Genomic DNA, 22,943 nt, shown 5'->3' with positions numbered 1-22,943 from the left:
CGTCTAATTAATAAGATTGTATGTATAGCGCTGTGTAAATTTACAGCGCTTTATAAATAAAGGTTAATAATAATAATAATAATAATAATGACAGTTTAGAATATTTTTTTGAAAGAAAAAAATATACAGTCCTTCCTCCATTTTTGCAGACTTCAAGTCTGTGGTCTTGGTCATTTGTGGGCTGGCAAGCAGGGTTGGGGGGTGGTGGTGGTTAAAATAGTGCACGCACAGAGCCACACATGGGAGTGCACGATCATTTAAGCCAGGGGTAGGCAACCTTTTTGAGCCGGGGGCCGGGTTGCTGTCCCTCAGACAACTGGGGGACTGAAGTGGGGGGGAGCTTCCACCCTCCAGGGGCGGGGCCGCGTGCCAAGCTTCAACCCTCTGGGGATGGAGATGCATGCCAGGGGCGGAGCTTCCACCCTCCAGGGGTGGAGCCGCATGCAGGGGCGGAGCTTCCACCCTCCGGGGGCGGGGCCAGCGCTGGAGGCATCCCCCTCTTTACCGGCCCCTGACGGGGCCCCAGGAGCACCGCCGCCCCCTCCTGCCCTGCCGAGAACTAGTGGAGGAGCTCCTCCTCTTGAGGCTGGCTGGCCAATGGGGGCAGGCTGGAGCTCCAACAGCCCGCCCCCTGCCAGCAGCCATTGGCCAGCCAGCCCCAGGAGGAGAAACTCCTCCTATTTAGCCCTCCGTGCGGCCCTGCAGGCATGCGCAGGGCTAGAGGAAGCCCCCGGCGGGCGAGCGGCGGTGCACTGTCTGTGGCCCGCCCTCCCTGCCGCCACCGCCACCGCAATACCGCCTGCGGCAGTCGGCGGCAGGACCGAGCTGGGGACGGTCCTGCCGCCTCCGCGGGCCGGATGAGGCCCGTGGGCCAGGGGTTGCTGACCCCTGATTTAAGCCAATGGGGCTTGAATATGTGCAAATTTCCATTTATGAGTTTGTTATAGGGTTCTTCTTAGTTATTTTTTGAGGGAGCACAAGAATGACCAGTAGCTTCCCATGCCCCATGGTTTCTTCAGCAGTTTCTTTTAAATAATAATTCCTGGCTCAATTGTAGCAAAAACCCAGGCATCTGTTAATGCAAACATTCTAGTTTATTTCTCCTGGTATTATCATGCACTGCACTTCTCTGTGTGAAACTGTTCTTACTTTGTGTATATAGTGAGATCTTGTAGCACCTTTGAGACTAACTGAAAGAAAGAAGTTGGCAGCGTGAGCTTTTGTAGACTAAAGTCTACTTCCTCAGATGCATATAGTGAAGTCTCACTTTGGTTCACTTCAAGGAGCTACCCAAAGTATAATAAACAGTGTGACCATCAGATTGGTGAGCTAACAATCTGTGGATTGGGGTGTCTGTGGCTCACCACATACCATATTATTAATTGGTGACACATGGATGCTCTTACTTGGACATGCACACCTCACTGCCCATCTAATAATACAGCTGTCCATGTTTTTTCCCATCCTTGATGGGTGGAACTGAGCCTCCGCAGATGGGAAGGGTTCACTACATTCTTAGTACATGTTAAAGAGCACTAGGTGAATGTACTATTCTCCTAATACATGGAACACTGTTTTCTACTTTTAAAAACATTGATGTATTCCGAGCAGTGATGAAGAGCCAAGTAATTGTTATACTTATGTGCACTGATATCCTAATGAACAAACTGTGAAGAAGGTGTCTGCATAATCCATTTTTCCTGCCTACTCCTCTTGGGTTTCAAAATTGGCTGCTCCTCCTCCACTGTGAGGTTTCAAACATGTTAGGTCTTTTCATCAGTCCATCACTTCCAATTATAGTCTCCTAAAGCCCCTTTCCTTGCTTTGTTTACCTTAAAAAAACACCACTGTTTATTACCTTTATATGAAATTGTGTATAACATGTTGTTTGGCTCAGAAGATAACATTATAACCCATCTTTAGCACATTGCTACACATCAGACACACTTATTTCATCCTTTCAGATATTGGGCATTCCTCATCATTGGCTGTGTTAGTTAAGGCTGATGACAGTTGGGGGTTTCACTGTTGAAAGCTGCAGTACAATCCCATTTGGAGGGCCACAGGCTGTCCTTTATATTTCTGTACTAATGGTAACTGACACTAACCAAAAGCTCACAATATCCATGATCCCTTACACTTTTGGTATACCATAAATATACACAAGCATGATTATGCTGGATCCCATAGTTGTGTGACTGCAGTGGATGCCAGGCCTTCACTTCATCTATTGCACAGTGGTTAATTAGCTGTTCATACATCAAGTCAAAAGTGAGAGGGCTGTGTGCACTTGGAAGATTATTGACTATCAGTAGGGACTACATTTATACCATGTTTGTGAAAGCACAATCTCTTGCCAACCATTTTTACACTAGGCTAGTGTCTCAGCAGGACTTCAGCCTGAAAATGTAACCAAGTTTCTGGTTGCACCAGTTAGAACAAGGTCACAGACCCTAAATGAAAAGTCATCTTTAGTCTGACCTGTTATTTTATATTAGCTTTGTTATATTTGCTTTATTAAATTCATGTGGTATGTTACATAACAATGATTTTACTTCATATTGAATCTTATCTTTACATATTTTAATGGTCCTTGACATAAATAATAATTAGAAACTAGGAAATTTACCCAGCATTGACAAGCTTGCTGTTAATGATTGTGCTAATGATTCTAATGTAACAGATATTTGGATAATAGCACCTATAACCTTTTAAATATGCTTTATACACTGTTCACTGCAAAAGATACCAAAAACAATCACTTTCTGGGGGAAAGGCTGAAGTTTGCTCATCAGTCTCATACATACACAAAGTTTGAAGATGTCAGCTCATAAATGTAAATACCAAGTGTCATCTGATCAAGCTTGTGTATTTACATATCATAAAAACAAGAAGTAGAAAGTGTTTTTGGAAAGTACCTGGAATGGTTGATGGACTGGTGCCGTTGACTGCAATCTTACTGTAGTCTTCATTTCACCCCCATTAAATAATACAAGTTTGATGGCTCTGTGATCAATTATGCATGACAGAAAGACAAACATTTCAAATTATAGAGTAAATGAGATACTGTATTTGTTCATGGAATAAAAATGTAAAATCAGATATAAGAGATTTATAGTTCATTTTTGTACAAATCATGGAAACTTTCTAATTGAGTAATATTATTCTTTTCCTTCTGCAGGTAATACTCTTGCTCCCAGTGGCACAGTGGATAACTTTTCAGACTCTGGTCACAGTGAAATTTCTTCCAGATCTAGCATTGTCAGCAATTCTTCATTTGACTCTATGCCAGTGTCACTACATGATGAAAGGAGACAGAGGCACTCTGTCAGCATTGTGGAAACTAATCTGGGAGTGGGCAGAATTGACCGAAGAGCCATAATTGAACCAGATCAGTACAGTCTAGGGTAGGCATTTAATGTCTGCGTAATCATGTTTATTAAAAGGCTGCGCAAAGGGTTTAGGTTTTCTCTTGAGAGCAGATTTTAGGGATCTGTGTTTGGCTGCCTGGTATCACTTCTGCAGTTCTGCCTTCTAATGAAAAGCACAACACACCTTCCTTATGACCCAGAAAAGTAGCACGACAATAATCTTCAATGTGATTTCAAGACTGATGTGTCCTCTTGGTATTTAGATTTAAATATAAAGTATAACATAGAAAAAAAATAGAATTTAGATTGATGATTTAGCCCTCTCTAATTGGGAGTCGAGCTACTTATAAAATAGCTGTACTTTGAGAATATTATCTGGATATTAAAAATGAAGGAAGGCCTATTGCAACCACTGGGCTTCCAGATACAGTGCGTATGGGGTAATGGGAAATGTAGGAAGATCCTGTATTCAATATATTGTGTGTATCACAACATACTTTCTTCATGAGAAAATGGGACAGAGGAGGGGAATGAGGACTGTTCCTTTAATAAACTAGTTGCCAGTACTTTTATACATTGTAATGTGCTTCTTAATTATTTTTATTTCCTTGTAGCTCCTATGCACCACTGTCAGAGAACAGAGGCTTGTATGCTGGGGCAACCATGCTTTCTTCTCCCAGTACAGAAGAGTTGTCACAGGATCAGGGAGATCGAGCATCACTTGATGCAGCAGATAGTGGTCGTGGTAGCTGGACTTCTTGCTCAAGTGGTTCCCATGACAATATACAGACAATACAGCACCAGCGAAGTTGGGAAACTCTTCCTTTTGGACATGCTCATTTCGATGGTTCAGGCGATGGGGCAGGACTGTGGGCCTCAGGCAGCCACATGGACCCGATGATGTTCTCCGATCATGGCACAAAGTATGGCAGGCAGAGTCAAGGTAGGGAGGGCCTTGATCAAGCACAGTCCAGAGCAAGCTGGGCATCCTCCACAGGCTACTGGGGAGAGGACTCTGAAGGTGATACAGGTACCATAAAACGGAAGGGTGGGAAGGATGTGTCAATTGAAGCTGAAACCAGTAGCATAACGTCCATAACAGCAGAGGACTCAAAGCCAGTTCCCATGCCAGCTCATATAGCTGTTTCAACAAGTAATACAAAGGGTCTTCTTGGTAAGTTTCACTTTTTTACCACAAAGTATGTATTTGCTATACATAGGCATTTATTCTTCAAATATTTTCCTAAAATCGTTCTTTTTAAAAGCAAAGCACAGAGCAATTTGAGAGTCTTATCTGATGTTTTGCTTTTCCAAAAAAGCAATTTATGCTATGAAAAATAATACTTCTTATTGCAGAGATTCCATTACAGGGTTGCTGTTTTGATAGTTAAATAGTTTCTTGAAGTTGCCTTAGTATTGCCTACATTTTAGTCACTATGCCAGACTCTGGTATAGGGTATTCCCCCCACTAGTATGTCAGTAATAATACAAACACTATATTTTTATGAAGTAATTTGTCAGTTTGTTATGACAAGTTTATTTCACATTTTAATATGTGAGTTTAAATTTGGACTTGTCTCTGAGTATTAAAAAGTGAAAATGCTGCTGTTAGTGATAAGTACAGCCTTGTGCCTTCCCAATGTGTGCAACTTCAACTCCACTCAACCCCATCAGTATGTCTTCACTGGAAATGATAGGACTTGTTCAATACATCTGGAGGGCATCCAGTTGAGAAAGGCTAGTCTAGAGAATGAAAGGATTAGATTAAATCTTTTTACAGAAATGAAATTATTGCAAACAAGTTTAGAACATAATTTTTAAATGATATTAAATTTTTATTTTTATGTTTAGGCATGTTTTTGTAGAGTTTAGTATGCAGCTGGTCTATGAAAGATGAAGAAGTGAAGACCCACAAGCCTTACTATGGTCCATAACACACTGCAGAAATAAGCCAGTTTGGGACCACTTTAACTTCCCTGGCTCAGTGCTAGGGAATCCTGGGAATTGTAGTTTCTTGTAGCACCAGAGCTCTGACAGAGAAGGCTAAATGCCTCACAATAGTCCCCAGACCTCCCTAGCATTTAGCCAGGGCAGTTAAATCGGTCTCAAACTGGATTATTTCTGCAGTGTGTGGTGGACCTAAGACTTAGGAAAGAAAAAGACTGAGGAGCACTGGGACTTTTCATTTATATGTGCTCTTTACTCCTTGTTGACAACCCACAGCAGCTGCTTCCCCCACTTCATTATATGTTGCTGCAGCATGATACAAGTTATGAAAAGAAATTTACTTTCAGTAAATCACAAAAAACTATAACTTATAATTTTCCCTTCATGCCCCAGATGTGCAATTTAAGGGGGAAGTTCCCTTTGAGTCCCTATTTCATTTACCTCAAATATTTTGCTTGTGGATTTAAAAAGCTTCATCCTTGCTGACCATTTCATTTAACAGTTACACACACACACACACATATACAGAGAGAGAGAGAGAGAGAGAGAGAGGTTATCTTGTGAGCATGCATGAGAGTGGAAGCAAAATGCAGCACTACATGCTGGGGAGGGGGTCTTTGTAATCTGAATTTGTATTATATTGATTTTATTAGAGAGAATTAGGCAGAACATGCATCTTGTCAGAATGTGATCTCAGGTCAGAGTACTATATATAAAACAATTGTAGCTCTAAAAATAATTCAAGATGTAAACTGGGTTATTGCTATTTGCATTTTTGCTAAAAGATGAAAACACTGTCATATATTGTCTCAACTGCAATGTTGTCTTATCAACTGGTACTTCCAAACATAAGCTTGAGACTCTTTTTCAAGGTGTCATCTTGCCTGTGTGCATAATTTAGTCTCATCACACGCTGGCTTCTATAATTGACTCAGGTTTTATATGACTTCTCTGCTTATTTCACTCTTTTTCATCTTCTGCATCTCTGCAAGTGTGTATGTATGTTGACTGTATGGAACTTCCTGACAGTAAGGGCTGTTTGACAGTGGAACACACTACCTCAGAGTGTAGTGGGGTCTCCTACTTAGAATTCTTTAAACAGGCTGGACAGCCATCTGTTGGGGGTGTTTTGATTGAGAGTTCCTGCATGGCAGGGGGGTTGGACTGGATGGCCCTTGTGGTCTCTTCCAACTCTATGATTCTATGAGTATATGTGATGTGTGCACATTATGTATTATATATACAGTTAATCCTTAGGTATATTATGTAATGTGGATCTGGTGACACAATTCAGCCAGAACTAAGTATTTTTGGATTTTGTTTATTTGAATGAAACAGTTTAAAACACACACTCTGCACCCCATCAAAATCAAAGAGATGTAGATGTGTTTATCTTTTGGCTGATTTGTATCTATACTGTTTTATTTTTAATGTCAAACTGTTATGAAACCTGACCTCTGTTGGCAGCACATCTGAGCTACCATTATTAAGATTTAATGCACTCAAGTACAAGTATTTGTAATGTTTGTAACAAATATGTGAAAAAAATTGTTGCTAATGGTGTGCTATTTCACTGCAGCTCGAAAAGAGGGTCGCTATCGTGAACCACCACCAACCCCACCTGGTTATGTAGGAATACCTATTGATTTCACAGAAGGGGTTTCCCATCAACCTCGAAAACCACCAGATTACAACGTAGCACTTCAGAGGTCTAGAATGGTGGCACGTTCAAGCGAAACCCCTGGGACTTCAGCTTCAGTTTCACAACAGCAAACACAGGGTCATTCATCTGGCAGACCTGTTAACAAACCTCAGTGGCATAAACCAAATGAGTCAGACCCACATCTTGCTCACTATCAGTCTCAAGGGTTTTCCACAGAAGAGGATGGTAAACATGTTATCACATTTTGAAAATAAGTAAATTCCAAAGTGCTTTTTCATCCAGGAGAGATGATGTAGGTGCAAGAAAGACGCTACTGTTATCAGTCCTGAGTTTAATTTTTTTTCTGGGCTGTTACCTAATGGTTTCTTAGGGATTTTTTAAAATAAAAAAACAGCTGTTAAGACTGCTGTTTTTATGGCAGACATCCTAGTTTTTCACAGTACTTTCAGCAGTTAACAAAGCGCATAGTACATTTTGGTGTTTGTTTGGTATCGTGTGTTGCTTTGTTCTCAGACCGAGCTCCTGTAGACACAATGCTCAAAGCATTTCATTTGGGCTCAAATCAAGTGGTGGTTAATTGTACTGTTCTGTATGCCTAGATATTATAATGTGTGCTCTTATTCTGTAGCACATTAGAGCTCTTAAGATTATGATTAATGGAACCAAGTTCAGAGATATATAACATTTCTAATAAATGTATAAAAAGTACAGCCTTGCTGAGTAAAATGTTAATTGACAGATTTTTAAAAATCTGATTGGATAACATTAAAGTGCAAATGTCAAAACACCATTTTAAGTTCAAAGTTTTTTAATGTAAAGGGGAGGCAGGGAAGAGTATAAAAATATTTATACATTTCACTGTTCAATGAGAACAAAATGGGAATGCAGAATATATATATTAAAAGGCTATTTAGTTTTGAAGACCATGAAATTTATTTCCCTCCTGTCCTATTGTGTTTGCAGAAGATGAGCAAGTCTCTGCCGTCTAAAGAACTGGGGCTTTCTGGATCCTGAGCGAGCCAACTTAAAGGAGAGCACAAGATGATGCCCCTAGTATAGGAGCCTTGGAACTCTAATTAAAGGATGGTGGACCTGTTTGCCTCCTTCCCTGCCTTAAAGCAGCATGGGGCTTCTTCTCTCCCTTCTTCCCTCACTCTTCTCCCCCTTGCATGTGAAATACTGTGAAGAAATCGCCCTGGCACTTTTCAAACTGTGTTGCTTGAATGCACAGTGCAGCGTTCTCCCAGCTACCACTGTCGCTGTCTGTCACATCACACAGTATCATTCCAAATTCCAAGTTCAACGCATCAGAATGATTAAGTCTGACTGCACCTCCCTGATGCCTGGAAGCATTTTTTTAAATTCTTCCTCAGAATTTAATGATGATCCTAGCACTTCACCTCGTTGGGATAATGAGATCAACTAGTTGACAAGCTACATTTGGCCTTTAACCTATTAGGAAAAAATGTGTTGAAATCCTTCAAGTACACAGTGCTTATTTGCTTGTTTACAATGCCTTTGTTGCTGTTCTAAATGTTGTGTTCAGAAAGGAAAAAAGTTACACCTTCATAATTACAGTATTATTTTGTACTTTTTAAGATGGTTTGCCAGCCTGGACTACTTCTTGTGGGGCAGGGGGAACGATTGTGTGGTTAAGTAAAGATGATGTGATCTGTAGGGGGGAATTCAGCCTTTCATTGACCTTTGAGCTCCATTTTTAGTGTTCCACTGGAAGCACAGTTCATAAATGGTAGGATTTGCTGCAAGTAATCAGTTGAGAAAGATAACCTTTTGTATCCCTCTCCTGTGCCTTGAAGAATACAGGATGGTGAGTGAAAACATTTTCTCCAATCAGAGGACAAATTGCAACTAAATCTTTTAAAATATTTTCCTTCACACACACCCCAACCTCACCCCCACCCCTGTATAGATGTTGTCACAAATAAATTATAATGATAACACTACAGTTAATGCAATTCAGAAAACTGCTGCTAATGCAAGCTCTTAATACTGATCCAATAATCTTGTTTCTATTGGCTTAGTATTGAGAAATGTTGACCCTTTTAAAGAGAAGTAATCAGTGTAGATCAGCCAGCTTTGATAGTGCAAACACATTCACAACTGTGGATGGCTTTTATGGAAAACTGTATGTGTAGAGAAGGCCAATGGGTAGCAATCACCTGTTCAGAGCTGCTATTAAACCTTGAGGGATGACACTCCCACCCCTTCTATTTTTATGTTGGTTTTGCACAGACTCCGGAAAAAGTGAAGGCTGCCAATCCAAGTAGAACAGAGATGTGAGGAACTGCTGGTCTTGGATTTTTTTCATTGAACTCAGCTGATCATATTGATCAGTAGATAAACGTAAATAGCTTCAACTTCTAAAGATCAAATTGCAGTGTTTTTTCACTGTATTGAACAATGTCAGTGCTTTATTTAATTATACTTTTTCCTCTAATCATGGCTCTTTGTCTATTTGCTTATATATCACATTGTCAATTATGCATTTGTAATTTTACATGTAATATGCATTTGCCAGTTTCATTATATAGGCTATGGACCTCATGTGCATATAGCAAGACAGAACAAACCTAGCTGTATCACAAGTTGCACAAATGTTATATAGGCATTAAGTAATTGTAGACCATAGGACTGCTAATCTCAGTTCACTCTGTGATGTCAAGTGCAGAATGTACAACTAACTGGTGATTTCCTCATACTTTTGATACTACTTGTACCTGTATGTCTTTTAGAAAGACATTGGTGGAGTCTGTATCCCTTTTGTATTTTTAATACAATAATTGTACATACTGGTTATATATTTTTGTTGAAAATGGTAGAAATGTACTATGTTTATGCTTCTATCCAGTTTTGTATGAAGCTGGAATATAAATAAATATAATGTTAATGATCTCTGTATTGTTCTGTGTTGTCCTGTATGTATGTTTAAGCTCGGATTTATCATTGTGTGTGTGTGTGTGAGAGAGAGAGAGAGAGAGAGAGAGAGAGACATAGCTTTCCTTGCTGGTGTCAGTGCATAGGTCAAGATCCTAATATTAACAGCAATGGCAAAACTTTTACACTAACATGTCACTAACAGTTCAGCACTGTAAAATCCCACTGTACTGACAGCTAAGCTAATTTTAACTAAATACTGTTGATAAATTAACATTATTAACATCTTGTTTCCCATGGAAGAACGTGAAGGGAAAATACCCTTCAGAGATTTTTTTTTTTTACCTGTCTTGAGCTAGTTTTCACTTGCTCTGTCAGTCTGAATGAGGGTTTCAGCCAAGTTATATTCCTTGTTAAAATACAAGAGGATTTGCAAAGCAGCTTACATTCACCTGTCACTAGGGTGATATACTTGTGTTGAGTCATCTTGCCTCAGGTGGAAATTCACATGGCTTACTGCTTTTCAAATGATTTTAAAAAAATACCTGCACATAGGAAACTAGGTTACAGAGGAAAGGGCTTGAGCCTGGCCATCTGTCTGACACTTCTTTTTCTATGCATAGAGGAGCATACATGTCTAAAATGTATAGAGTGTTAACCATCCTTTACAATCTGAAGTTTTATCACTGATTTACCACTTCTGTGAAAACTGGGCTTTGATTTCAATTTAGAACATGTTTTTGTTTGTTTCTAAGTTAATTTTAGTGCTTCCAAAGAGATCTGAAGCTAGAGTTAAGAGCTAGGTCCCATATCTCTTCTCGGCCATTTGATGGCTTGAGTATCAAGTATGCATTTTCATGTGTGGATTAGTTATCACTAAGTAATTGTCACAGAAAATATTTATTATCTAGGAATCAAAGAAATAAGGAACCAGTTTTAGGTTCTTATGTGTTTTATAATGTTATATTTTATGGTTTTAGCTAAGAAAGCTTCAGGTATTGTGGTGCTATAAAATGTATATAAATCAATAGTTCCATGTGGCTAATCCAGGCCTTCATTTTAAAAATTAATAGCAAACCTTTATAGCAAATGGAGGAGAGGTTCAGAAGCACTTTTTATATAAAAGCCAGTTGTTTAAAGTATCATCTTTGATTGAACCTAAGCAGCTTTTTAAATCCCAGTCAGACTTTTTCAGTGGCAACATATAACATGTTCATCAGCTCACAAGAGCATCTATCCCTTGTGTTAGTGGTTATATTGCTTTTAGAATTGCTGTGTGTTGTCTAAACATATTACTTATTTTTGCAGTCTCAAGGGTTTCATTGGTTTTTTAAGTGTAAAAATATGTCGATTTTTAATGATAGTCTTCACTATGTATGTTCAAAAATCAGTAGGTATTTTCATTGAACAGTTGAAAGAAATCTGGGAAAGGATCTTACAGATGGCAATTATGTCTTTCCCTATATTATATAACTGGCTGACTTCAATGTCATAGAACTATTTCTCTGACTGCATCATTCTATTCTGCCCCTAGTCACAGCTTTGTTAACTAGAAATCTCAAAATAGTCACTGACATGTAAGATCTGGATCAGGTAGGTCTGTGGAATTACACTAAATGGTTGAGCAAGATGTCCTACTCAGTTCTGTTACTGAGATTCTTTGTTCCATTTCGAAAGGAACGAATTTTATTAAAATTGTCTAAGGAGTAACACAGAATGTGTTATTAGGCAAATACAGAGCACTGTGTGCCCACCTGCTCAGCACATTGTTGAGAGGAAAAGTTCTGATACAATCCTAATCCTTCTTGTGCAGCCCTGAGGCTGAAGGGCAGTTCTGGAATGTCCCCAGGGCCTCAAGGCTGCCATAGATGTGTTTGGGCATTCAGTTTCCCCCATGCATGTTAGAATCATGTGAAGCAGTTGACCCTTCTCACATCCTTGTTGCTTAGACCCACAGCCTTCCATGCATTGGAGGACAAAGGTTATAGCAGAATACCTGCTGTAGGGTATTATTATTATTGCACGATTTAGAACACTGTTTAAACAAGAACCTATATAATGAAACAAGCCCCCTGCTACAGTGATTCAGTTTCCAATGTGGACCATAAGGCAGAGATGTGGAAGAGTTGCATGGTTAATCAGCATACTTGTGTTGTCCTTCATTTGATTCTTAAAGGTTAAACTATAGTAATATTATCCATCAAAAGTTGTATCACTCAAGCTTACTAGATTAAGCATCCAAGAAACAATAAAAGGCTACAGCATGTTTTTTTCTATAACAGACCATAAGGCTTGTTGCCACCTGCCTCGTTTGTACTGATAGCTATTGTTATGTATCTTCAAGTTGACTCTGAATTATGGTGAGCCTATCAAAAGGTTTTCTTGGCAAGATTTCTTCAGAGGAGATTTGCCATTGCCTCACTCTTAGGCTGAAGGAGTGCGATTTGTCCAATGTTACCCAGTGGGTTTCCATGGCTGACTGGAGATTTGAACCCTGGTCTCCTAGACTCTGAATGCAAAACTCAGATCATTATACTTCACTGGCTCTGTGTTATCAGTCTATTAATGAGATCCAATAGACGTTTTAAAAAAATCCAAACTGGCAAACATTATGATGAGTTCAAAATGGCTTGAAATTAGCATTAAAAACATTTTACTGATAGTATAGTTCCAAATTATAGTCTGACAAAATCTCTCAGAACAATGAACCCTACAAGGTTAACTTTTTTAAAAAAAAGAGAACAAAGCAGAAAGCATTATTTTTTATTACTAGGATACAAATCTGTGCCATATGACCAGGAAAAAGAAACCAATTCATTTGGGTTTTGGAGAATTCCTGAAAGAGAAAATGACAAGAATTCTCCCCTCCAAATGTCTAGATGAAACACAAGGATTTCACCCATAACCTACCCACAGTCTGAACTCTAGTCCAGGAGACATTTTCCAAATTTCATCATCATAAGCTTTCAAGTGTGCATTATTGTTTCCATGGGCTGTAAATTAGTTAGTTTTATCTTTATGAAGATGGTGCCTAGTATTTTAAAATATTAAATGCTCATATTGGAAAGGTAATTGTTGTTTTATTGCATTTTAATGTTATACATTGCCTAGGGATTGTTTCTGTTAAAAGATGGCATAGAAATATGTTAAATAATAATAATTTTAATTATTCATGTAGGATTTAATTATATTGCAATGTCGTATCACATAATCAAAGCATATTTTTGACTGCAAATATTAATGGGACTTGTCAAGGTTAACATATGCTCTGTTTCTGTATGTGCGTGCACTTCTGAGGTTTTATCTTCTAAGAGATTTTAAAAGATTGTTCATTTGTTGAAGGTCACTTTGTTTCAGCTGTGAAGTATCCCTTTTTAAAGGCAGTGTGCCAGTATCTTAAAAAGATGGAGTTAGGTGAACTGAATCAATACTCACAGTGTAGTCTGCCAAAGAGAAGATGTATGCTTCATAGAAATGCCCTTCACTTATTTACAAGTATAACTGCAATAGCTGCTTTATGTCATAGGCAACATCTAGCAATTTCTTTAAACTGCAAGAGATATTTTCTTCTACTTCTTCTTCGTGGTCTCTGCGAATACATACAAATGGGTTTTACTGCGCCTGCGCAGTGCCTTCGGAAACTTCTGGAATCACTGGGCAGAGTTAACTCTGCAACATATTGAAACTTTTTGGCGGTAACTCCGCCCACCCGTTATAAGGCCCCTGCCTTCCCGCTCTTTCCCCAGTTCCTCTTTTCCGCCGCGCTAGCTGCTTCAGGGAACTTTCGCTTGCTTTTGCTTGCTTGGAATCACTTTCGTTTTTGACCTCGGACTGTATCTTGACCATTCTTTGTCTCCCGCCCCTGGTAACTTCGGACCTTCGGACTGCTGACCTCGTTTTGGATCTCCCTTCGGCTTGACGTTTGAAGATGCCTGCGCCTTTCAAAAAGTGCGACATCTGCAAGGGCAAGGTGCCCGTTCAAGACCCGCACTCCTCCTGCCTGTTGTGCCTTGGACCCAGCCATGATCCCAAGGCTTGCACGCTCTGCGGATCCCTCTCCACTCAGGCCCGTAAGAACCGTGAGTCCCGGCTCACGTCTGCGATCGCCCTGGGGAAAGTGCAGGAGGGAGGTTCGCGGTCCTCTTCTGTCCCACCTCTGGCGCCCCCCGCTTCATCGTCCCGGGCAAGTGTCTCCAGCGTGGGATCGGGGAGACCAGCCGTCCCCAGTGTGGTGTGTGTCCCGGCCGGGACTCCTTCTACCACCTCCGATGTGGCCCGTGGCTCCAAACCGCCCAGCGCCACCGACAAGCCCTCCAAACGCCCCCAGAAGTCATCGGGTGCTGAGGGTACCGAACGGGCCTCCAAACCGAAGAAGGGATCGGAGGGCTCCCGTTCGAAGGAGGCTACCGAGCCTAAGGTCCATCTGGCCTCGCCTTCGTCCTCTAAGGCGTCCAAGGCATCGCGCCATGCGACACCGAAGGAGCGGACCGAGCCGGTTCAAGGGACGAGGTCACCGAGGCCCTCGTCATCGACAGCGGCTGCTGTCATCCTGGACCTCCCGGACAACCCGTTCTTCCCATCCGGGGAGCCTCCCAAGCATGGGAAGAAGAGGCGCCACGAGGAGGCTGGGCGCGACCCTGCCCCTAAGAAGGCAAAGTCCTCCAAGGATCGGACCGCTACCGACCTACCGGGACCGAAGGAGAAGAAGCGCTCCCCCTCCAAACAAGCTCGCGCCTCCGTTCCATCAGCTCCCCGTGACCAAGAACCGACGCTGGACCAAGGGACCCCGGTACCGGTCACGCCTCTGCCTCCCCCGACCATGGATTTCATCCACGGTATGGATGATACCGCGCCTCCTCGTTCCCCGGAGCACCGGTCGCCCTCTCACTCGGCAGCTGAAGATGAAGACGACTTGCCCCACGGACAAGACGTTCCGGACCTCTTCTACGACATGCAGTCACGCCGCTACTACATGTCGGTCCCGGAGGACAGAGCCTTGAGGGAGTTCACCAAACTGAACCCCCCTCCCGCGGACCGTCCTCATCCTTCCACGTCGGTTCCGACCGTGTCTGTCTATGAGAGGTCGTCGACTCCACCCCGTGGACGTGAGAGGTCGCTGTCTCCACCTCGTCGGCGCTCCCGTTCTTCGGTTGACTTCGCCCCAACCCGCCCGAGACCCCAGGTCAAGGTGACGGATCCCCTCTCCTCCGACCTGGACTCCGAAGACGAGCCGCTGCTACCCTCGGAGGCACCCTCGGACGAGGATGTCCTCTCAGGCCCGGCCTCCCCCCAGAGGTTGCACAACCCGGAGCCATCTTCGCCGTCGGACGATGTCAGGTCCTTCACGGAGCACGTGATCAGGATGGCGAGGGCCCTCGACATCGAGCTCGCGTCTGCAGCGGACGACGCCGAGGACCCGGTTGAGCGTCGGGTGCATGGTCGAGTCCCCACTCCGCCGTGCCTGCCTCTCCTTCCCTCTCTTCAGACCATCGTGAAGAGGTCTTGGGACTCTCCAGCCGCCTTTTCGGCACCCTCCCGCAAGGTGGAGTCTCTTTATAGGGTCGCCCCGGCGAGTTGTCCTTGGTTGGCCGAGCACCCCCGGCCCAACTCTGCCATCGTCGAGGGAGCCCAACACAGCTTCGTCCCGAAGCAGGCCACTTCCCCTGTCGACCGCGAGGCCAAAAAGGTGGACGGACTGGCCAAGAAGGCGTACTCGGCTTCGGCGCTTGGGGTCAAGGCCGCCAACTACACCGCGTGCATGGGGGCCTACATCCAGACCCTCATGGAGCGGATCTCCCCCCTCGTTCCAGATGTCCCAGACGACGTCCAGAGGCAGCTGGTGGAGATCAGGGACGAGGCGCACTCCATTGGAAGCTGGCTAATCACCACTTCCAGGAACCTGGTGGACTGCTCCGGGAGGGCCATGTCAGCTTCCATGGCTCTTCGGCGCCACGCTTGGCTGAGGGCCTCCGACCTCAACCCGACCGTCAGGGCTGCCATCGAGGACATGCCGATCGACGGGACCGGCCTCTTCCACGCCGAGACCGACGACCGCCTAAACCGCAAGTTTAGGATGAAGGCGGCGGCAAAGAAGCACGGCATGTCCTCCGCACCGGCTTCTCCCTTCCGGAAGCGCCAACGACCGTGGCAGCCACAAGGTCAGTCGCAGGGGACCTTCTCCCGGGACCGACAGCCCCAACAGCAGGGCTCTCAGAGGCAGCGCTTCCCCTCGCAGTCTTCCTCCTCCTCTGGCCGTCGTAACTTTCCGCCTCGGTACCGCAAGTCCCGCCGGCAGGACACCGACCAGGGGAAGAAGAGGGCCTGAAGGGACGCAACGCACTTCGTCTCCCCTTCACCCCTCTTCTTCTTGGACATCTTGAGGCCCTATGTTAACACCTGGGCCTCTATAACATCGGACTCGTGGGTCCTCGACATCGTCCGTAGGGGTTATGCCCTCGAGTTCCAAGAGCTCCCTCCAACTGGAGCCTTCAAGTCCACTCCCCCCTCGGACACCCTTCTCGACGAAGTGCGCACCTTGCTTGCAAAGGGGGCAATCTCTCCCTTGCCGCCCGACCAGTGTTCTCGGGCCTTTTTTTCCAGGTACTTCACGGTACCGAAAGCGGATGGAGGCATCAGGCCCATCCTGGACTTGAGACAATTGAACTTGTTCCTTGACTACCGTCGCTTTCGAATGGTAACCTTGGCTTCCATTCTACCTCTGCTCCACCAGGGCTTGTGGTTCGCGACCGTCGACTTGAAGGATGCCTACTTCCACATCGGCATCCGACAGTCCCACCGGAGATTCCTCGCCTTCGCTGTCGGCCCCGATTCGTACCACTACAACGTGCTCCCTTTCGGCCTGGCCACGGCTCCACGGGTCTTCACGAAGTGCATGGCACCGGTGGTGGCATACCTTCACCAGAAGGGCTTCATGGTCTTTCCCTACCTGGACGACTGGCTGTTTGCAGCCGAGTCCCAAGACGAACTGCGGGAGGCAGTCTCATTCGCCTTGCGCCTCCTGGACTCCCTCGGGCTGGTCGTCAACAAGGAAAAGTCCCACTTTACGCCGACCAGGCGGGTCAAGTTCATCGGTGCCGTCCTCGACTCCGAAAACTGCCTAGCTCTCCTTCCTCCGGATCGGTTTCAGGCCCTGACAACATCCCTCAGGCCGTGCATCTCCCACAGAAGGGTGAGAGCCAGAGATGTCCAAGTCGCTCTGGGCCACATGGCGTCGACGACATTCGTCACCCCCTGGGCAAGACTTCGTCTTCGACCCCTCCAAGCCTGGTTCCTCTCCGTCTTCTCCCCGTTGGAGGATCCGCCTTCGAAGTGGCTCACGGTACCGAGACCGGTGGTTGCTTCCCTCAGATGGTGGCTAGACAGTTCCAACGTCTGCACCGGGATGCCCTTCCATCAACCTCAGGCACAGTTGACCCTGACAACCGATGCATCCCTGGAGGGATGGGGCGCCCACCTGCTCGACCTGGTTGTCAAGGACAGGTGGTCCGCACAAGACAAGCGCCTCCACATCAACGCCTTGGAAATGCTTGCTGTGGGAAAGGCTTTGAGAGCGTTCGAGTTTGTGGTCTCGGGAAGGGTGGTCCTCCTCAGGACGGACAACACCACCGTGATGTACTACATCAACAAACAAGGTGGTACCAGATCCAGGACCTTACTCGATCTCACACTCCGCATCTGGGATTGGTGCATCCAGAGACGCGTCCTCCTCCAAGCGATTCACCTTCCCGGAGAGGACAACGAGCTGGCAGACCGCCTCAGCAGATCTTCTTCGGTGTGCCACGAGTGGAGGCTCCATCCCGAGACGGTCAGCGACCTCTTCGATCGGTGGGGAACCCCCCGGATCGACCTCTTCGCAACCAGCTGGAACAGCCACTGTCCCCAGTTCTGCTCCAGGAAACGAATGGACGGATCCCTCGGAGACGCATTCGCTTTCCTTTGGTCGGGAGAGCTCCTCTACGCTTTCCCTCCGTTCCCTCTCATCATCAGGGTGGTGTCCAAGATGGCTACGGACCGCTCGCATGCGATCCTCATCACCCCGTGGTGGCCGAGACAGCCGTGGTTCGCATCCCTTCTCCACCTTTCCAGGAGATGCTTCCTCCGTCTCGACCCTCGCCCGGACCTGCTTTCGATCCAGGACGGCCGGATTCTCCACCCCGACATCGAGAGCCTGCCGCTGGTGGCCTGGAGGATTCGGCGCTGACTACCTTGCCGGAATCGGTGAGGGCGGTGATCCTGGCCGCGAGGAAACCTTCCACCCAGCGCTCCTATGCCCTGAAATGGAGGAGATTTTGCCTCTTCCTTGACCAGAAGGGCTTGTCTCCTGCACAGGTGTCCACTCCAGTGGTGTTGGAGTTCCTGATGGCACTTTTGGATGGAGGGCTGTCCCTCACATCCATCAAATGCTACCTGTCTGCCATCTGTGCCAAATACCAGTTCGGGGGGAGGGTTTCTTTCTTCAAAGACCCCTTGGTGAAGGGGTTCCTGAAGGGTTGTTTAAACCTTTATCCTCCTGTGTCGGTGCCTACGCCGGCTTGGAATTTGGAGTCGGTATTGTCCGCCCTCCAATCCAAGCCCTTTGAACCGATGGCCACAACGGACTTGAGACTATTGACTTGGAAAACCGTTTTTCTTGTGGCCATCACCTCTGCCCGCCGTGCGGGCGAACTCTGTGCTTTACGTAGGGACCAGCCATTCCTGAGGTTCCACAAGGACAAGGTGGTCCTCCGGACGGACATTACCTTCCTGCCTAAGGTAGTGTCTGCCTTTCACATGTGCCAGGACATTGTGTTGCCCACTCTCGCATCCAATCCTACATCGGATGAGGAGCGACGCCTGCACTCTCTTGATGTCAGGAGGGCACTAGCCTTCTACCTGGACAGAACTGCTGCCTTCAGTCGATCCGAGAGACTCTTCCAGTGCTACTCGGTACCGAGGAAGGGGTTGCCTGTGTCTGCGCAGAGGTTGTCCAAATGGGTGGCTGGTACCATCCGCCTCTGCTATGAACTGATAGGCAAGCCTCTCCCTGGCAGGGTTCGGTCTCACTCCACAAGGGCAATGTCAGCATCCTCCGCGTTCCTCTCGGGGATCCCTTTGGAGGATGTCTATAAGGCTGCTGTCTGGTCCCAACCACTGACTTTTATTAAGCACTATAGGTTGGACACCAGGGCCATCAGAGACGCAGCTTTCGGGAGGGCTGTGCTGGTTTCAGGGTTGCATTGATTGCACTACTGATGCTTATGTTTCAGCATTTATGTATACAATGCCGCTGTTTACAGTCTGTTGAATGTTGTTTGCACAATTCATTGGGACTGGTCTTGCACGACCGTGTGTCCTCTTCTCAGGTTTAGCAATGTTGCTGCTATACATTGATCTGGACATGGACAAAAAAGGCTGACTCCCTTTGGGATTCAAGGTGTTTATTGTTACAATAAATATACCTTTGGTTTACCACAGCTTTGGTCTCAGGACACTCCCTCCGCCGCTACCTTAGCTTGTCAGTCTAAACCCATTTGTATGATTCGCAGAGACCACGAAGAAGAAGGACAGGTTGCTTACCTGTAACAGTATTTCTTCGAGTGGTCATCTGCGAATACATACAAATCCCACCCGTCCGTCCCCTCAGTGTCCTGCTCTTATTGGCTCTCTTCCTTCGCCTGCTTGGCGGAAAAATTGCGGAACTGGGGAAAGAGCGGGAAGGCAGGGGCCTTATAACGGGTGGGCGGAGTTACCGCCAAAAAGTTTCAATATGTTGCAGAGTTAACTCTGCCCAGTGATTCCAGAAGTTTCCGAAGGCACTGCGCAGGCGCAGTAAAACCCATTTGTATGTATTCGCAGATGACCACTCGAAGAAATACTGTTACAGGTAAGCAACCTGTCCATTCAAATTGTCTGAGGCATCCATCTTGAACTATAACATTTCTTCTTATAGAGGTATCAATTACTTTGTACCAAAGACATTATGTTTCCCAGAATTTGAGGTCCCTGTGAGATAAGCTGTCTTATTTACTTGTTATACTTTGGTGCTGCTTTTCTACACAAAGATCAGAGATCCAGTGACAGAAATCACATTGTGTGCTGACTCACTATTTTCTGGGCTGCTTGAGCATCATTTGCAAAACTATGCTTTACTCTGTCTTTTTAAAGAATCTTTTAAGATAGGTTTCTGTCCAAGGGATGTAGCTATATGGGTGGGGGCAAAATTAGGGCATTGTTCCCCCCCAAATAAAAATTCTGCCCTCTCTGCATGAAATTTCCCTTTAGTCCTGAAATATCTAGCATTTCAGTAACTTAAAACTTCAGTTGGCAATTAGAAACACAGCTTTAAAGAAAAGGTACAGGGAGAGGTACCAAGAGAAAGCAGCCACGACAAATGTAAGAGTTCTGGGTGTGAAAGATGCTAGAAATGCTAGAAATTTCAGGACCAAATAAAAAATTGATTTGGGGTGGCAAAACTCTTATTTGGAGGGTCAATGACTTCATTTTGCCTCCACCAGACTGTATTTACATCCTTGAGAAGTGCAGCATCTGTGAGCCCTAAGCAGTATAGCCAATAGTGAGAATGATTTGAATGCTAGTCCACCATCATGTTCCACTTCCCTGCTTTAGGGGTGACCTGGGGATGTTTAGGTACAGTGGAGAGAATGTGCTGGATGGAAGCAAAGGAGGCAGAAGGCTGGCATGATCAGGGAGAAGGAGAAGATAGAAGATAGCTAAGAGAAGACAGGTCCTAGGTATTTGAATAGTGTTTTGCTACACTACTGTTTAGAACATGGTATCATGTCATTTTGACACTGAATAATGTATTTGCAGCTGAAAGAGTCTGCTGGACTCCAATACCAGACAAGTACCAGTCAGGGGAAAAAATGCAAGAATACAAAGCTTTGACACATGACTAGGTTGATAAAAAGTATCACCTAAGAATACTGGAGATTGCCTTAGACCAGTGATCCCCAAATTGTGCCCTGAAGGGTATTTGGACTTCAGCTCCCAGAATCTAAGAATATTGGCCAACATGGCTAAGGCTTCTGGGAGCTGAAGTCCAAAATCTCTTAAAGGGCACAGTTTGGAGACCACTGCCTTAGACTGGGGAGGGAAACATGCTGTCCAAAAGCTCCTGGAGAGCTGCATGATACCCCACAGAGGCAGTTTTTATTCTCTCTGCAGTCAAGGGGTTTCTCAGTCCCGAGCTCTGGAACTCCAGATCATCTCCCAGCCATCCTGTTATCCTTCTATGAGAAGGCAAAGGCCTTTTTATACCTCTGGAAACTATGCTAAGTTGCTGCATTTATGTTGTCCTTGGACCTTTATTGGTATTATTATTATTAAGGTATATTCTGTTTAATTTAGTCTCTTTTATGTTTAATTATTTTGATTTTATTCTTATCCACCTTGAGTCCATATTTTTGGGAGAGAGATGGGTTTTACAGTCAATAAATTAATAAAGTGAACTTGGGGTGCCAAGGATTGAAGCTGAGGCTGTCTGTGCATGTTAGGCATGTGCTTTACCATTATGGCTTCCACCTCTGTTAACACTCTTCATTCAGCCTCCAGATGTTTTGAAACTAGTCTGTTTCCTCATGGCTGAAGGAGGAAACTATCCACATGTACGTCTCCCATTGCAAATTGTCCTTAAGGACAGAAAGTCTGATTAGTCCATCATAATATAAGATTCACCAAAAACAAAACAAACCCCCCCCCCCAGCATTCTCTTTTGCCCATAACTTCTAAGCATCCACTATAGACATTTGGATCTGTTTCTGAATTTGCTAGTTTCCATGGCAATCAGCATGTGATTGCAATGATGTTGGACCAAATGAGGCTTTGGAACAATGCCAAGGGAGGCAGCTTTCTTCAAGTATTTGCATTCCATTTGTTAACTGCAAGATGACGGGAGTGTGTGTGTGTGTGAAAGAAGGAGAGAGAGAGATTGCTTATAGTCTTTCAGCTTTTCTGATTTTGCAAAACACTAGCGATAGAATATGTTGGAGTGAATATTTGGGGCTTCCCAAAGTTGTTCTTAGAGCCCCTTTACAACCTATGTAAAAGTGTGTCATGTGTCACATTCCAGAAAGTGGCAGTTGTGTTTTAAAGATCTGAGATGACCTTCACAAGATAGGTACTACGGTCTGCCCTCCTCAGCCAGAGAGGAAGCCAATAGCAAAACTATTATTATTATTATTAACCTTTATTTATAAAGCGCTGTAAATTTACACAGCGCTGTACATACAATCTTTTAATTAGACGGTTCCCTGCCCTCAGGCTTACAATCTAAAAAGACATGGCACAAAAAGGAGAAGGGAGTGGGGGTGGGGAAGGGTATGAGGGCCAGCAGTTCTTCTCTACCTCCGAGGCCTGGATCAGGGGAGATGGACTGGAGGGAGGGCTTGGCTTCTTAATGGATGGGTAATCTTCTTCCAGGGAGGCCTGTTGGAGCTAGCCTGCCTCTCTAGTAGGATAATTCGTATAAAATACATAGCAATACAGGAAATGATTCAATACTCATATAAACAAATCTTGCAAGAAAAACCCCATGTGATAAGTTCACCTTAGGGTCGTCATGTATATTGGAAATGACTTGAAGTCACATAACAACAATAAATGAATGAAAATGAAAAGCATTTTACGTAGAAGTCTAAGGCCTAAATCCAATTGCTGGTCTAAGCTAGACTAAACCAATTGAATTCATGGAATTTACATAAAGGTTGAACACATCAGAGATGTAGGTCTCTTTGCCACTACAGTTATACCACTGATATCACTAACTGCCATGGCTCTATCTGATTTAATTCTATTTTTCAGATTTGTGAAGTATTTCAGTTTCTCTGCCAGGAAGCTCTAGTACCTGCCCAAACTATAAAGTATAGGGCTTCATAAGATGCAGTCATTGAATTGGCTGTATAGTAAATGTACATTTAATGGTACAGTACAATCAAATAGGTCATTTCATGTTAAACCTACTAAAGTTATGTAGTGTGAAAGAGACTGGTCTGTCCAAAGATGGTTTTCTAAACTGCTGTGAGTAATAGTTGCCTCCTTTTTCTAGCCCT

The 22,943-nt window shown here is 44.6% G+C and overlaps 1 protein-coding gene across 9 annotated transcripts in view; it reads left to right on the top strand.

Moving 5' to 3' along the window:
- RAPGEF2 (Rap guanine nucleotide exchange factor 2) overlaps positions 1-9,892 on the top strand; it is a 232,461-nt gene extending 222,569 nt beyond the window's left edge. For 8 of the 9 annotated variants that reach the window (XM_089525587.1, XM_089525589.1, XM_089525588.1 and 5 more), the window contains 4 exons: positions 3,182-3,407; positions 3,986-4,545; positions 6,898-7,206; positions 7,945-9,892. In XM_089525587.1, coding sequence (XP_089381713.1) covers positions 3,182-3,407; positions 3,986-4,545; positions 6,898-7,206; positions 7,945-7,970 — 1,121 coding nt within the window. In that variant the 3' untranslated portion in view covers positions 7,971-9,892. The remainder of the gene's footprint in view (positions 1-3,181; positions 3,408-3,985; positions 4,546-6,897; positions 7,207-7,944) is intronic. The other variant, XM_089525591.1, reaches the window with a different exon arrangement.
- The last annotated feature ends 13,051 nt before the right edge of the window (positions 9,893-22,943 follow it).

Source organism: Sceloporus occidentalis, unplaced genomic scaffold, assembly GCF_023333645.1.
Source record: "Sceloporus occidentalis isolate IW3139 unplaced genomic scaffold, rSceOcc1.0.p SCAF_5, whole genome shotgun sequence".
NCBI classification, from domain to species: Eukaryota; Metazoa; Chordata; class Lepidosauria; order Squamata; family Phrynosomatidae; genus Sceloporus; species Sceloporus occidentalis.
Note: the sequence above shows the minus strand (reverse complement) of the source record. Positions and strands in the feature narration are given on the sequence as shown.